Raw genomic sequence first — 15287 nt, 5'->3', positions numbered from 1 at the left:
TTAGACATCTTTTGGAGGTTTTGTACGTGTCCTAGGTGTTAAGCACTGATCAAATGTATACTTGTACATTTGCCTACAAATGATCAATTCACTTCACTTCAGGGTTCAGTGTTTATTTAAATGTTTTTATTTATGTTGTTGAGGAATGTTCATGTAAATTTTTCTAACATTGTGTTAAATAAAAGTTTTAGATTTAGTTTAAATCAAAGGTCTGGAAGCCATTTTTCTGATGTTCTCTAGTATTTTTGACACATCTTTAAAACAAAGAAGCAAACTCTGGATTGAGTTACACTTTATTCAACAATTAAGGAAATGGGGAAAAAAAAAAAATACAAGAGTGTTTTTTGGAGATGGGTCTGTTATTCTTTGTTTTTACATGGTAAATACTGCTCAAGAAAAGAGAGACCTGTGCACAGTGAAGTAAATACCCAGTCAACCTAAATTGGTACAGTACAAAAAAGGCTTTAAAGGAAAGTACAATGATGCTGCTGAATCCAGACCAAGATGGCTCAAGATCGTCCGGATGATTTGTCGACGTCTTCTAACTATTTGGCTTTAGAATCCGACTTTTCATTGGCTTTCTTTTGCTTCTGTTGCATTATTTCTGCATCTCTAAAAGAACACATGGAAAAATAATGGCAGTTAATAGTGTCCCACTACATTTTTGAAGTGCAGCACATTTCCATTTCTCCTACTCACAGAAACTAAGCAACACATTATGTAGGAGAACTTCTTCCACGCATTAGCTCAAGGTCTGCTATTGCCGGTTACCTCTGCTTTCGGGCAGCAGCAGATAAACCATCGTCATTTCTCTTGCCCTTGTGCATATCACTTTGCTTCTTGGCATTTTTCTGGCGAGCAAGTTCACGCTGGTTTCCCCCTAAATAGGACACAGTGCGGAAATTAAATATCTGATCTATCTGACACTGGAGATCTGAAGAGGTTTTAATCTCACTTTAAAGGATTAGTCCAGGAAGTCCCCCCCCCCCCCCCCCCCCCCCCCCCGTCATCCAAGATGTTCATGTCTGTCTTTCGTCAGTCGAAAAGAAATTAAGGTTTTTGAGGAAAACATTCCAGGATTTCTCTCCTTATAGTGGACTTCAATGGCCTCCAAACGGTCGAAGGTCCAAATTGCAGTTTCATTGCAGCTTTAAACGATACCAGACAAAGAATAAGGGTCTTATCTAGCGAAACAATCAGTCATTTTCTAAAAAATTCTATTCTTACGGAAAAACGAAACTGGCACCGCGTTCATTCCACAAGTAGAATAGGGAAGGCGTAGGACATACAGCGTAAGCTTTTTGAAGAATGCGGAAACCGGAAGTACGTTCAAGACGATATTTTGTATTTATAAAGCATAAACGTTTTTTTTTTTTTTTTTTTTTTCGAAAATGATTGATCGTTTCGCTAGATAAGACCCTTATTCCTCGTCTGGTAGTTTAAAGCCCTTTGAAGCTGCACTGAAACTGTAATTTGGACCTTCAACCGTTTGGGCTCCATTGAAGTCCACTACATGGAGAAAAATCCTGGAAAGTTTTCCTCAACCTTAATTTCTCTTCGACTGATGAAAGAAAGACATGAACATCTTGGATGACATGGGGGTGAGTAAATTCAGGAAAAGTGTATTTAAAAGTGGACTAATCCTTTATATATTCCTTTATAATCCTTTTTATATTCGCACATTCAGACTTCTGATAAATTCAGACTTTCCAATAAATGTGCAATAAATTAATGTTTGCGAATTTTCAGCAGCGACATGATATTGACAACCAACGATTGTCAACTTACAACATTTTTCACAGTCGATCAAAATAGGCAAGTATTGTTTTAATTGCATATTTACTTGTGAATGTCCAATGTAGTGTGATTAACAAGGCTATTGAATACGGATGTCCGAATGTGCGAATATAAAACCAAATTTACCGAAGTATCTTCTGCATGTCTTGATTGTTAATATTTCAAGATGAACATTTACTGAATTGAAGCAACTTGGATTTACTTTTTGTTTTTCATTTTTATTATTTATGCATGATCCATTGTATTTAAACTTAAACACAAAACAATGTTAAGACGCATTATTGGTAGATTTAGAGTGACTTGCATAAAATGAAAGGTATCTTCCTTAGTTTGGGCATCTGAATAAAACTCGGGTGCGCTTTTTTTTCCCTTTCTCCTTTCCCTTTCGAGTGTGAGCTTCATATTTTCATATAAGCCGGATGTATCATAATACAGAACTTTTATTCAAATATTTTTCTTAAGGTTTAATAAAGATCTCATTTGTGATTCTATTTTCCCCATTAAGAGGGTGTGTGCGAGATGCCAACACAACCAACTTTTAAAAAAGGAACTTGGCACAAATATAAAGTTATACATAGGCTATAATTTGATGTTTAACCCCGTAGAAAACACACAAAATCCCGACCAGTTGTTTTTATCGCAATCCCTCAGGCCTCATACGCCATGGCCCAATGTACGAGGTCTTATTTACGTCTGACAACGACCAAATATCGCAAAACCAAACCCAAGTCAGATCCGTGTATATACTTACTGGTCATTTTTTTATCCGTTTTATCCGCTTTTCAGAGTAGCTCACCCCAAGGGCCGCTATCTTATTTCCCGACCAACAAACCGATATCTTGACTGTCTGGCGTCAAACTCACTCTGGAAGTATCCGCAGCATCGCGAGATCTTTCTGTACAGGAGGCAATCATTTGATTGGGTGCGACATGTGACGTCAGGAACAGTCAAACCATAGACATGCATACATAGATGCTACATTCGACCGCTCCAGACACGTCGGCACGCCCGCCATCTTGGAGCGGTCAACGTGTCGTCACTCGCAGTAAGAATCAGAGATGCCACAACATTGCACAGCTTCTGGTTGTGAAACTGACGAGATTTATATTCCCGAAGAAATGGGATAACCTTTCACCGGTGAGAATGTGTTGGTCTGTCTTTTTATATGTATTAACTCAATATTAGGCCTACAGATTTTTAATTTTACTATGGTAACTTTTTAAGGCAGTTTTAGCTGACTGTCTTACTGGGGTGTCGTAGTTTAGCAAAATGATCTGCTTAAAGCCAAGGTGCCGTAGAACATCTTTTCAAAAGATGTAATATAAGTCTAAGGTGTCCCCTGAATGTGTCTGTGAAGTTTCAGCTCAAAATACCCCATAATTTTTTTTAATTAATTTTTTTTAACTGCCTATTTTGGGGCATCATTAAATACGTGCCAATTCAGGCTGCGCGGCCCCTTTAAATTCTCGTGCTCCCCACCCCTGGAGCTTGCACTTGCCTTAAACAGCATAAACAAAGTTCACACAGCTAATATAACCCTCAAAATGGATCTTTACAAAGTGTTCGTCATGCAGCATGTCTAATCGCGTAAGTATGGTATTTATTTGGATGTTTACATTTGATTCTGAATGAGTTTGAGGCTATGCTCCGTGGCTAAAGCTAACATTACACACTGTTGGAGAGATTTATAAAGAATGAAGTTGTTTATGAATTATACAGACTGCAAGTGTTAAAAAAATGAAAATAACGACAGTCTTGTCTCTGTGAATACAGTAAGAAACGATGGTAACTTTAACCACATTTAACAGTACATTAGCAACATGCTAACGAAACATTTAGAAAGACAATTTACAAATATCACTAAAAATATCATGTAATCATGGATCATGTCAGTTATTATTGCTCCATATGCCATTTTTCGCTGTTGTCCTTGCTTGCTTACCTAGTCTGATGATTCAGCTGTGCACATCCAGAAGTTAATACTGGCTGTCCTTGTGTAATGCCTTGAACATGAGCTGGCATATGCAAACATTGGGGGCGTACATATTATGTACGACTGTTATGTAACAGTTGGTGTTATGTTGAGATTCGCCTGTTCTTCTGAAGTCTTTTAAACAAATGAGATTTACATAAGAAGGAGGAAACAATGGTGTTTGAAACTTACTGTATGTCATTTCCATGTACTGAACTCTTGTTATTCAACTATCCCAAGGTAAATTCAATTTTTAATTCTAGGGCACCTTTAAGTCTATTGCAGGTATAGATATCCATACATGCGTATAACTACGGTTGTAGATGCTCAAGTCAACTTGCTTTCTAATGTTCATGGACTTTTGACCGTTCCAATATGGCAGACTGATATGAGACATCTATCAGTGAAACTAGGGCTGCTTTCCAGTTCATTTTTTATGCCCTTCCCTCAGTCTCGTTGACTTGGATGTACGTCATTGCTTATGTTGCACGAGTGCCCACTACTGGCGAAACCCTTGCAATTGGCTGAATTGAAAATCCAGTGTTCAGTTGATCCTGATAAGTGCTAAGTGCTTACGATATTCCAAAGTATGTGAAAGTTCAAGGTATAGACTCTTTAAAAACGTCTAAGAGTTTTACAGACCAGTCTGTTTTTGTAGGGACATAGACTGAACAAAACAAACTGTAATATTGGTTGCTTCAGTCAGAAGGCCTCTTGGTCTGTCAGCCAATGAAAGCTGCTTTGGAGTCCAGACCTTCTTTTGTCAGTCTGAAGGTCTGGCTACGTAAGAGGGTCATGCAAACTTTCTATCTTAAACGTCTGCCATCTTCTTTCCTGTTGCATGCTAGGATGGGAGCATCAAGACTTGGGATGCCAATAACTTTAAAGCTAGCTAAATAAATCATATTTAAAATTTAGGCTATTTGTAGCTTGCAGAAACACACATTTTGAATTGCTGTTAAGCAGGGGTCCATGATGATCAAACAAACCTTGACCCTCTTGGTCCTTTTCTGCCTGAGTGAAAATCACTGTCCAAAACAAAATTAATTTGTTAGAATTCAATGGGGGTGAATTAAATGAAGAAATATTCTAATTTTGAGTTGTTTTAGCTTATATTTTAAAGTCATTTTGAGGCCCCATTGGACGTTTGCTGGTTAAGAACCACTGCTTTAGACTTGGCCTAACAGGTCACCTTTAAAAAAAAATTCAAAGCATATATTTCTGTAAAAAAAAAAGTTGCACTCAAATGACCAAAGCAAAGCAGAACTGACACTTTAGCCATTCATCTGAGAGAAACGCCACCTGTGCTGTTATCAGATACAATGTCTGCATTATAACAATCAAGGACAGAATCTGTGATCTCCAACACGTCACACCGACTGGTTTGGGCAACAATAGATTAATCAGCTGCCGTATTAGATCCTCTGTACAGATGAGTCACCGCCGCTCAGACTGTTTACAGGAGTGCCAGAGTGAGGAGGAGGGCAGTGTAATGCTCATGCCCGGGAAACCGAACCCTGGAGTGGAACCAGAGTAATTGTGTGGGTTAGTATTCAAGGCCAGATGTAGTTCCACTTCTGTGAGAGCAGACGTAAAATCAACACAAAGTCAAAATAGACCTTATTTGCTTTCTTAATGCATTTTCCCGGTCTTATTACGAATGACTCATCGGTGCATGTTATTTTAAAGAAAAATGATTTGTCTTTGTATACTCTAATCCACTGGTTCTCAAACATTTTTTATTTGAAGGCCCCCCATAGTCCGACACAATATTCAGTGTATATATAAGGCAATATATTTCTTATGCATCTCATATACGAAGCTGCTTGTTTTCCAAAATTTTTATTAACAATGTTGATGTTTTACCTAACGTCAATTCATTTTGTTATTCCAGAAATTTCAAGAACTGAACATTAAATTGTGTTTAATGGATGGATTTCAATAAACTCAGACCAATCTAAATTTTATAAATATATTAATTTATAAAATAAAACAACTCGGATAATGCAGAAGGGCAATGTAGAAATGTAAAAATATTAAAGGTGCCCTAGATTTAAAATTTGAATTTACCTTGGCATAGTTGAATAACAAGAGTTCAGTACATGGAAAAGACATACATTGAGTTTCAAACTCCATTGCTTTCTCTTTCTTATGTAAATCTCATTTGTTTAAAAGACTTCCGGAAAACACGCGGATCTCAACATAACACCGACTGTTACGTAACAGTCGGGGTGTACGCCCCAATATTTGCATATGCCAGCCCATGTTCCCAACATTATGAAAGGCATTAGACAAGGGCAGCCAGTATTAATGTCTGGATCTGCACAGGTGAATCAACGGACTAGGTAAGCAAGAACAACAGCGAAAATGGCAGATGGAGCAATAATAACTGACATGATCCATGATTACATGATATTTTTAGTGATATTTGTAAATTGTCTATCTAAATGTCTCGTTAGCATGTTGCTACTGTTAAATGTGGTTAAAGGATTAGTCCACTTTTAAATACACTTTTCCTGATAAATTTACTCACCCCCATGTCATCCAAGATGTTCATGTCTTTCTTTCGTCAGTCGAAAAGAAATTAAGGTTTTTGAGGAAAACATTACAGGATTATTCTCCTTACAGTGGATTTCAATGGCTACCAACAGGTTGAAGGTCAAAATTACAGTTTCAGTGCAGCTTCAAGGGCTTTAAACGATACCAGATGAGTAATAAGGGTCTAATCTAGCGAATCGATCGGTCATTTTCGAAAAAAATACAACCGTTTATGCTTTATAAACAAAATATCACCTTGAATGTACTTTCCGCTTCCGCATTCTTCATAACGCTTACGCTGAATGTCCTACGCCTTCCCTATTGAAGTTACAGAAAAAAACGAAACTGGCGCCACGTTCGTTCCGTAAGTAGAATAGGGAAGGCGTAGAACATTCAGCGTAAGGGTTATGAAGAATGCGGAAGCGGAAAGTACGTTCAAGGTGATATTTTGTTTATAAAGCAAAATCCTGGAATGTTTTCCTCAAAAACCTTCATTTCTTTTTGACTGACGAAAGAAAGACATGAACATCTTGGATGACATGGGGGTGAGTAAATTTATCAGGAAAAGTGTATTTAAAAGTGGACTAATCCTTTAAAGTTACCATCGTTTCTTACTGAATTCACGGAGACTAGAGCTGTCGCTATTTTCATTTTTAAACACTTGCAGTCTGTATAATTCATAAACACAACTTCATTCTTTATAAATCTCTCCAACAGTGTAGCATTAGCCATTAGCCACGGAGCACAGCCTCAAACTCATAGAGAATCAAATATAAACATCAAAATAAATACTTTACTCACATAATTCGAAGCATGCATACAGCATGCATGACGAACATCTTGTAAAGATCCATTTGAGGGTTATATTAGCTGTGTGAACTTTGTAAATGTGCTGTAATATAATCGAGAGCTCGTGTGGCAGGGAGCACGCGAATTAAAGGGGCGTAGTTAATCAGTGCATAGTTAATGATGCCCCAAAATAGGCAGTTAAAAAAACGAATTAAAAAAAAATCTATGGGGTATTTTGAGCTGAAACTTCACAGACACATTCAGGGGACACCTTAGACTTATATTACATCTTGTGAAAAAGCATTCTTGGGCACCTTTAATTCCCACTTATATGATTCAACCACTTCCTGAAATAAAAATAAATGCTTCAGTATCCCGTTTCACATTATGAAAATAGTTTTATTTTTTATTTTTACTATTTTATATATTTTTATATTTTCATATTTATTTTGTCATATCCATGTCAACAAACAGATAAAAGACATTGTCTGCACATTAATTCAAATAGTTTGACTGAATTACTGTATTTCGGTTGTAATATTGATTTATTGTTATCTTGAAGACATTTCTCAACACATTTTATTCTTCATAACTGAATCAAATGTTTTCTACCATTATGATTTATAACAGCTGTTCCCCCAAATTCCTAACAGCTAATTCCATCGCTACACGTGTGATACAGTAGAAAGCAAAACAAAACGCCAAACATTAATACTTGTTTTTATTGCAAATGTTTGAAATGCATTTGCTTTGCCCTTTTATGTTGTGCGTATTTTCTGCTCTGCATAAGTTGGTGTTCCACTGGTAGAGCCGCCCATGCAGCTGCTCTTTAAACAGTTCAGTGCATTTTTCCTCCGTCCCTTGGCAGCTTTGTGGAATGTTTGTTTGTGAGACTTGTAGTTAATTTGCAAGTAGGTCGAGGGAGCTAGTTCCGTGCGGTCAGGACCACAGATGTGACTAAACTGCCCAAGGCCACCACCAGAGCTCCAAGCAGAAACTTCCAAGAAATTCCCTGAAACAGAGTAAGAAACGAGATCAAACGATGCTTGGACGCCAGCTCTGGCACATTTTGAAAGGATTTTTTTCCACCACTTTTCTTCTCTTCACTAGGTGGTAGTCAGTCACTTACAAACGGCTTCTTTTTGGGCGGGGGTGTCAGAAAGGGCGCTATGTTTTCGCCAAACACTTGAGCTGGTTTAGCTTGCCAATCCTGGGTGTCATTTTCTCCCGCCTGTCTTTTTACCAGTTTAGACAGTTCAGCATGAATAGCCTATAAAGTACATTATAAATAAAACAGATTAGCATTCAAAATCCAATACAAGGCAAAACACAACAATTTTAATCCTGTGTGAACTTCGTACAGTTCTGTGAGGAAAACACGCGCTCCTGCAGTTGCTAACTTTGACCAACAGATGGTGCCATTTCACTGACTTCAAGCTGCGTTTTCAGGACAGTCATGATTGAATTTCCACATGTGAAACAACAATGACTGTCATGCTTATAAAAGCAACACCACTTCATCTCAAATGTAAATCGCATTTAAAGAAGGGAAAAAGCATTAACTTAGTTTGTAAATAGCGAGAGTTAGCTGCTCATGTTAAGTTTTAAACACTTAAACCTGGTTATTGTATTCGTAATGTAGATCAATATAATGTTTGACCTTGATTTTATCGGTTGAGAGGATCTGGTCTGTGACTGATATGAACTTTTTATGTCTTGCTACTTTAACACCATTCAGATTTCTTAGAATATACCTAAGTACAGATTTGCATACATGTATAATTACAATTAAAATTCATTAGCACAGACCATACACTTAAGAGACTGCTAACAGGCTGAAATATATAACACCACATGTATTACCACGTTTTCGATCCCATGCCTTCTCTGACTCTATGACCCTAATTTGAATTTTGCAATGAGTTCCCTCCTGAGGAAATGTTTGCTTTTTGTCCTGCCATCCAGACAGGGTGTCATTATAGCAACAGCAGATAATATTTTAGTTTTGTCTAGACAAAGCTCACTCTTCACCATGAGCACTCTGGGTCAAAGCACAGTGTGAGGGGACCTGAGATCACTCACAAAATCACTCAGGCCCAGATACAGTCTGTGGATTTTCTTTCCTTCAAAATTATTATATTATATTATATTATATTATATTAATTATATTATATTATATTATGCAGCTGATTCTGGTGCATGCAGTATCTTGGTCTTGTTAGACTTTCTGGCAGTATTCAGTTGGTTTCAGTCTTATTTAACCAATTGTGCCCAGTTTGTTAGCTTGGGTAGTCACAAATCTGATGCAGGGAGTTCCTCAGGGTTCAGTGTTGGGACCAAATTATTTAACATATACATGCTTCCACTTGGGCATATTAAATATGGAAATTATCAGAAAAAATTATATACAAAATATAAAGTTGGGATAATATAATAATATTAAAATTATTAAAGCATAAAAAAACATATATTGCATTATGGCCTTTCATGAAAGAATCAGATCAGATATGACATGCAGAATGGGCCATAATATTCTTTAGTGTTATGAATGAATGAATTGTTCTGTTTATTGCTCCTCACATGTCATAAACATCCACAGTGTATCCAGTGTTGATTTACTTTATTACAGGAAGGCTAGTGAGAGGATTTGTGTGTTTAACTTTGTGTCCATTTAGTGGCTCCAGACAGCTGTAATCTTGGTGGCTGCTCTGAGGATTTGACAGTATTCTCAAAGGCGTGACAGAACAAGTTTTGTTTCGGTGGATTGCAACGCAGCACAAAAGTCATTCTCTGATACTATAAGAGTCTACCTGTAGAAGCAAATATTGTTTGCATGCACTCTTACCACGCGTTTGTGTTGTAAATTTAAACAGACCTGACGGAAAATGTTCGTTATTATTGTTATTGTTATGCTTTGAGACATGAGGTAACTTAACACAGTCTCTCGTGACGCTTTGCAGACTCTGCTCTGGCTGTGCGCGTTCATGTGTTTTGGAGGAGGCGTGGCTTTGGAAAGCGCTCTGAAGAAAGGGTGGGATCTAATGCTTTCAAAGCTCGCTCGCTATTGCTAGCTTCTCCGAAATTGCCTACCCTACCTCTAAAGTCATTTTGGAAAGTATTTGCTCTCACGAACACTGAAAGCTCGATGGAATCATAAACCTAAATATTGCATGTACCTTTCACTAAATACAAACACATACTCCCTGACCCACAGTGAGTATGAGTTGACATTAAATTTGAAATAAAATGAAATATCACTGCTCCAGTTAGGCCAGGTATTTCACAAAGGCCTTGGTTGAACTGTAAACGGATTCTAATGGGATTTTCTGTTGCCAGCTCACGTGAAATGTAGATGTGTTCATGAGATACGGTTACGTCTCTCACCTTAGTGGACGGCTCCAGTTTCAAAGCCTTCTTCAGGGTCTCCATGGCCTCCTCATAATCACCCTTGTCTGATAAAAGCTGAAGACACATTTTACATTTCCAGATTACAGTTGAATAATATTCAGTATTGTTGAATAATATTCACCCATACCTTTCCTTTTCTGAATAACGCTTTGACATTCTGGGGATCGAGAAACAGCACATCTTGACTGGTGTGCAGCGCCTCATCGAACTGTCCAAGCTTCAGCTGTGCTGCTGCCAGGTTATTCAGACATTTTACCCGGTAGTCGTTCACCTCTTCTTCTTCCTCCTCTGTCCCACAGCTTTGACCGTCTGTAGGAGGACACAATAGTACAGACCCGCTGTAGTAATACATATCAGTCAACCTTTCACTTCAAGGAAATGATATAAAACTGCCAAACTCAGGTGATTTCAGTAAACGAGGCTTTGTTATGTTCTCTGTGAACCCATGAAATAGTGTTTATATGTTTTTTTTTTACCTGATCTCGGATAAGTTTAATGCATTTTAGTCATTTTTATTGACATTGTATTGTAATTGTATAATTAAAAGCAAAAGTTGTCGTTAAAAGTCTTTTATTGGCCTGATTAAACAAGCCTTCCATAAAACAAACAAAACAAACAATTTCGTAAAATAACACATAGTATACATACTACATGCTTAGATAATTTGTTAAATCCATTTAATAGACTATGTTTTCAATAAAACATTTGCAATTTATTGGTAAACGTTGTTTTTATGCACGTTTGGGCTGAGTTTGCATTGCATTTACACCGTTTTGACCAGTAGGTGACTCAACTAGTGAATCATTTTGCAAAGCAATTGGTTCAATTGTACGGAAGAGGATAAGGGCCAAGCATTAATAAAAAATAAAACCATCTCAAGAAAAAACTCGTTAAATTTCGAGAAAAAAGTCTAAATAAAATGTTGAGAATAAACTCATTAAATTACTCGAAAAAAACTTGTTAAATTTCAAGAAAAAAGTCGAGATAAAATGTTGAGAATAAAGTAATTAAATTAGGAGAAAAAAGTCATTAAATTACGAGAACAAATTCGTTAAATTATAAGAAATGTTTTTACATTTCTAGAAAAAAGTCGAGATAAAATGTTGAGAATAAAGTCATTAAATTATGAGAATAAAGTCATTAAATTACGAGAAAAAAGTAGTTAAATTATGAGAAAAAATTTGTAATTTAACGAATTTGTTCTCGTAATTTAACGAATTTTTCTCATAATTTAATGACTTTATTCTCAACATTTTATCTCGACATTTTTCTTGAAATTGAACGACATTTTTCTCATAATTTAATGAATTTGTTCTCGAAATTTAATGAGTTTTTTCTCGTAATTTAACAAGTTTATTCTCAACATTTTATCTCGACTTTTTTCTCGAAATTGAACAACATTTTTCTCATAATTTAATGAATTTGTTCTCGAAATTTAATGAGTTTTTTCTCGTAATTTAACAAGTTTTTTCTCAACATTTTATCTCGACTTTTTTCTCGAAATTTAATGAGTTTTTTCTCGTAATTTAACGAGTTTATTCTCAACATTTTATCTCGACTTTTTTCTCGAAATTTAACAAGTTTTTTCTCGTAATTTAACGAGTTTATTCTCAACATTTTATCTCGACTTTTTTCTCAATTTAACAAGTTTATTCTCAACATTTTATCTCAACTTTTTTCTCGAAATTTAACGAGTTTTTTTTCTCAATGTAATTTCTTTAATCTCAAGATTTTTTTTTTTTAATTATTGCTTGGCCCTAATCCTTTTCCATACAATTGATTAAAAGTTCTGAAAAGCTTTATTTTTCACATCATTACTTTTGACTGTTTGTTCCAGAGAGACTGCCAGCCTGTGCATTAAGCCTTGGGCATACTTTGTGACCTGCGCATACAAAGTGATGACGAAATTCGCGTCACGCGCACTGTACGCTGACCCTCATATACACGTAAAAAGTGAAGTATACTTTAGCCTTTAGTAGTGGGGATTTTACATTGACTCTTTCTGCAGGTTACATCATTGCACCAGTAGGTGGCGACAAGTGACTGTCTTAATCATTCATTCAATCTTTCATTCAAACGATTTGATAAAAAATGTTGATGCATTCAGGAATAAAAGTGAGCTTCTTTATGAGTGACTTATTGAATCAGTCACTTAACTGATTTGTTTAATAACAGTGATTAATCTAGGGACGAAACACCACCTAGCCTAGTGTTTGTTGATCAGAGGCAACAGTCAATTGGACAGTCGCTTTGTCTAGATCCATTTGCAACAGACACTGGTATTAACTAGCAATTTAATACCAAAACGTGTCTAAAATGTAACTTAGGTTTATTGAACTCTTCTATAAAAGCAACTCACAATCGTCAAGGTATTTTTGGGGAAATTTGATCTTTATTCATCTTCTGCGCACGTTTTTGGAACGCCTTGTCATGCGCAAGACACTAGCGCAAGGTAAATAAAAGTCCATCTACCACATGTTTACATAGAAACATAATGGAAAAGCAAAGCAGTGGAATGCAAAAATGCATTCTTTGTGAATGGCTATACTGCGTAAATATATTATTGATTGATGAAATGGGATCGCTGATTGTGGAAAACATATAACCTATAGTTACATTTTATTGGATATCAGAGCAACTTAGTGTTCGTCATCTTACAAAAAATCTTTTCCCAAAATAATTTATAAAATTACTGCTTAGCTGTATATGAATGTAGAAAAATATTATGTAGAAAATGAAGGAGAGTCTAATATGTGATGCTTGAGTGGTCAGTGGAGACGGTGGCGATGTGGAGATCACTTCTGCATATGTGGTCATTATCAGTGTCTAATCCAAAGCGGTGCTTTGCACTTTACTGTCTCATTACTGTCAAACGTTCCTCTCAAGATGGGCCAGGCTTTCCAGCAATTACCATGATTAAGGAGGTGGAAATAACATGTAGATTTATTACATTTGATTAGCGTAGGGTTTAATAAGAGCGTTACTCAGGGTGGTCACAGCTTGCAGACATGACTGAGCATTCCAATGACATGATTATTGATCAAATAGATTAGCTGAGCTGCTAGAACTGGGCTGGATTGAGAGCTATTACAGGGGTTTTCTCCATCACCATTGAATGATTTATTAGATACCATGAAGTGGATAGAAAAATGATATAGTGTGTATGAGTATTGGGTTTACTTATGGGATAGTTGGAGTTAATTAGTAGTATTTGTAATTAGTAATTAGCTTAGTTTTTATAGTAATATGCAGTTAATTTTATATTATAAAAAAATATACAGAAAATACTACATAATACAATAATATTTATAGAAAGAAATATTCTATAACATAATACTATATATAATGTTTATAAATATTCAGTTTTATAAAGAACATTTCCTATTGTTGAGATTTGGGCTCTTATACATTTATGTGTATGCATGAATGTTTCTGCATGTACTGGCTTGTTCTGCTTAATGCATTATATGACAAACAAGTGTTTGAAGGGCATGTGGTTTGGATTACCATGTGTGCGTGTCGTAAGCACATCTAAAGCCATGCAGTAAGCCTGTATTGCCATGCTGTATTCTTCCCTCTGGAAGTAGAAGTTGCCTCGTTCACGTTTCTGGTTGCCGATTCGGATCCGGTCGGGGATGGGCAGTGAAAGGGGGTCTGGCTTTTCTCTGAAGTGTATGAGTTGCAGCTGATACAGGAGAGGTGCCCAGGCTGGTATATCAGGCTCCCTGCCAATAAAACACATACACAGCAATGAAGCTCCATTCATTCAAAGATCTGATCTGAATCATTTTCTATCTATCTATCTATCTATCTATCTATCTATCTATCTATCTATCTATCTATCTATCTATCTATCTATCTATCCATCCATCCATCCATCCATCCATCCATCCATCCATCCATCCATCCATCCATCCATCCATCCATCCATCCATCCATCCATCCATCCATCCATCCATCCATCCATCCATCCATCCATCCATCCATCCATCCATCCATCCATCCATCCATCCATCCATCCATCCATCCATCCATCCATCCATCTATCTATCGTATCTCACAGAAGTGAGTACACCCCGCACATTTTTGTAAATATTTTATTATATCTTTTCATGTGACAACACTGAAGAAATGACACTTTGCTACAATGTAAAGTAGTGAGTGTACAACTTGTATAACAGTGTAAATTTGCTGTCCCTTCAAAATAACTCAACACACAGCCATTAATGTCTAAACGGCTGGCCACAAAAGTGAGTACACCCCTATAAGTGAAATTGTCCAAATTGGGCCCAATTAGCCATTTTCTCTCCCCGGTGTCATGTGACTCGTTAGTGTTACAATGAGGAGCAGTTGTGTTAAATTTGGTGTTATCGCGCTCACTCTCTCATACTGGTCACTGGAAGTTCAACATGGCACCTCATGGCAAAGAACTCTCTGAGGATCTGAAAAAAAGAATTGTTGCACTACATGAAGATGGAGTAGGCTCTAAGGAGATTGCCAAGACCCTGAAACTGGGCTGCAGCACGGTGGCCAAGACCATACAGCGTTTTAACAGGACAGGTTCCACTCAGAACAGGCCTCGCCATGGTCGAAGAACCATGAAGTTGAGTGTCATATCCAAAGGTTGTGTTTGGGAAATAGACGTATGAGTGCTGCCAGCATTGCTGCAGAGGTTGAAGGGGTGGGGGGTCAGCCTGTAAGTGCTCAGACCATACGCAGCACACTGCATCAAATTGATCTGCATGGCTGTCATCCCAGAAGGAAGCCTCTTCTAAAGATGATG

At 36.9% G+C, this 15287-nt stretch overlaps 2 protein-coding genes across 2 annotated transcripts in view; both read right to left on the bottom strand.

The window, feature by feature from the left end:
* Window positions 1-111: 111 nt before the first annotated feature.
* serf2a (small EDRK-rich factor 2a) lies at window positions 112-2703 on the bottom strand. Its single transcript, XM_048168781.1, has 3 exons — window positions 2549-2703; window positions 772-880; window positions 112-612 (listed from the first exon to the last, which is right to left on the bottom strand). The coding sequence occupies exons 1-3, from the start codon at window positions 2553-2555 to the stop codon at window positions 546-548; spliced, it is 183 nt and encodes a 60-aa protein (XP_048024738.1). The 5' UTR covers window positions 2556-2703; the 3' UTR covers window positions 112-545.
* Window positions 2704-7800: 5097 nt separating this feature from the next.
* Window positions 7801-15287, bottom strand: part of fkbp16 (FKBP prolyl isomerase 16) — a 67057-nt gene continuing 59570 nt past the window's right edge. Inside the window, exons 4-8 of the mRNA XM_048169299.1 lie at window positions 14012-14229; window positions 10632-10813; window positions 10481-10558; window positions 8226-8366; window positions 7801-8108 (exon numbers count right to left, since the gene is read on the bottom strand). Coding sequence (XP_048025256.1) covers window positions 8022-8108; window positions 8226-8366; window positions 10481-10558; window positions 10632-10813; window positions 14012-14229 — 706 coding nt within the window. The 3' untranslated portion in view covers window positions 7801-8021. The remainder of the gene's footprint in view (window positions 8109-8225; window positions 8367-10480; window positions 10559-10631; window positions 10814-14011; window positions 14230-15287) is intronic.

Source organism: Megalobrama amblycephala, linkage group LG19 (assembly GCF_018812025.1).
Source record: "Megalobrama amblycephala isolate DHTTF-2021 linkage group LG19, ASM1881202v1, whole genome shotgun sequence".
NCBI lineage: Eukaryota > Metazoa > Chordata > Actinopteri > Cypriniformes > Xenocyprididae > Megalobrama > Megalobrama amblycephala.
This window is presented reverse-complemented; position numbering and strand designations above follow the sequence as displayed.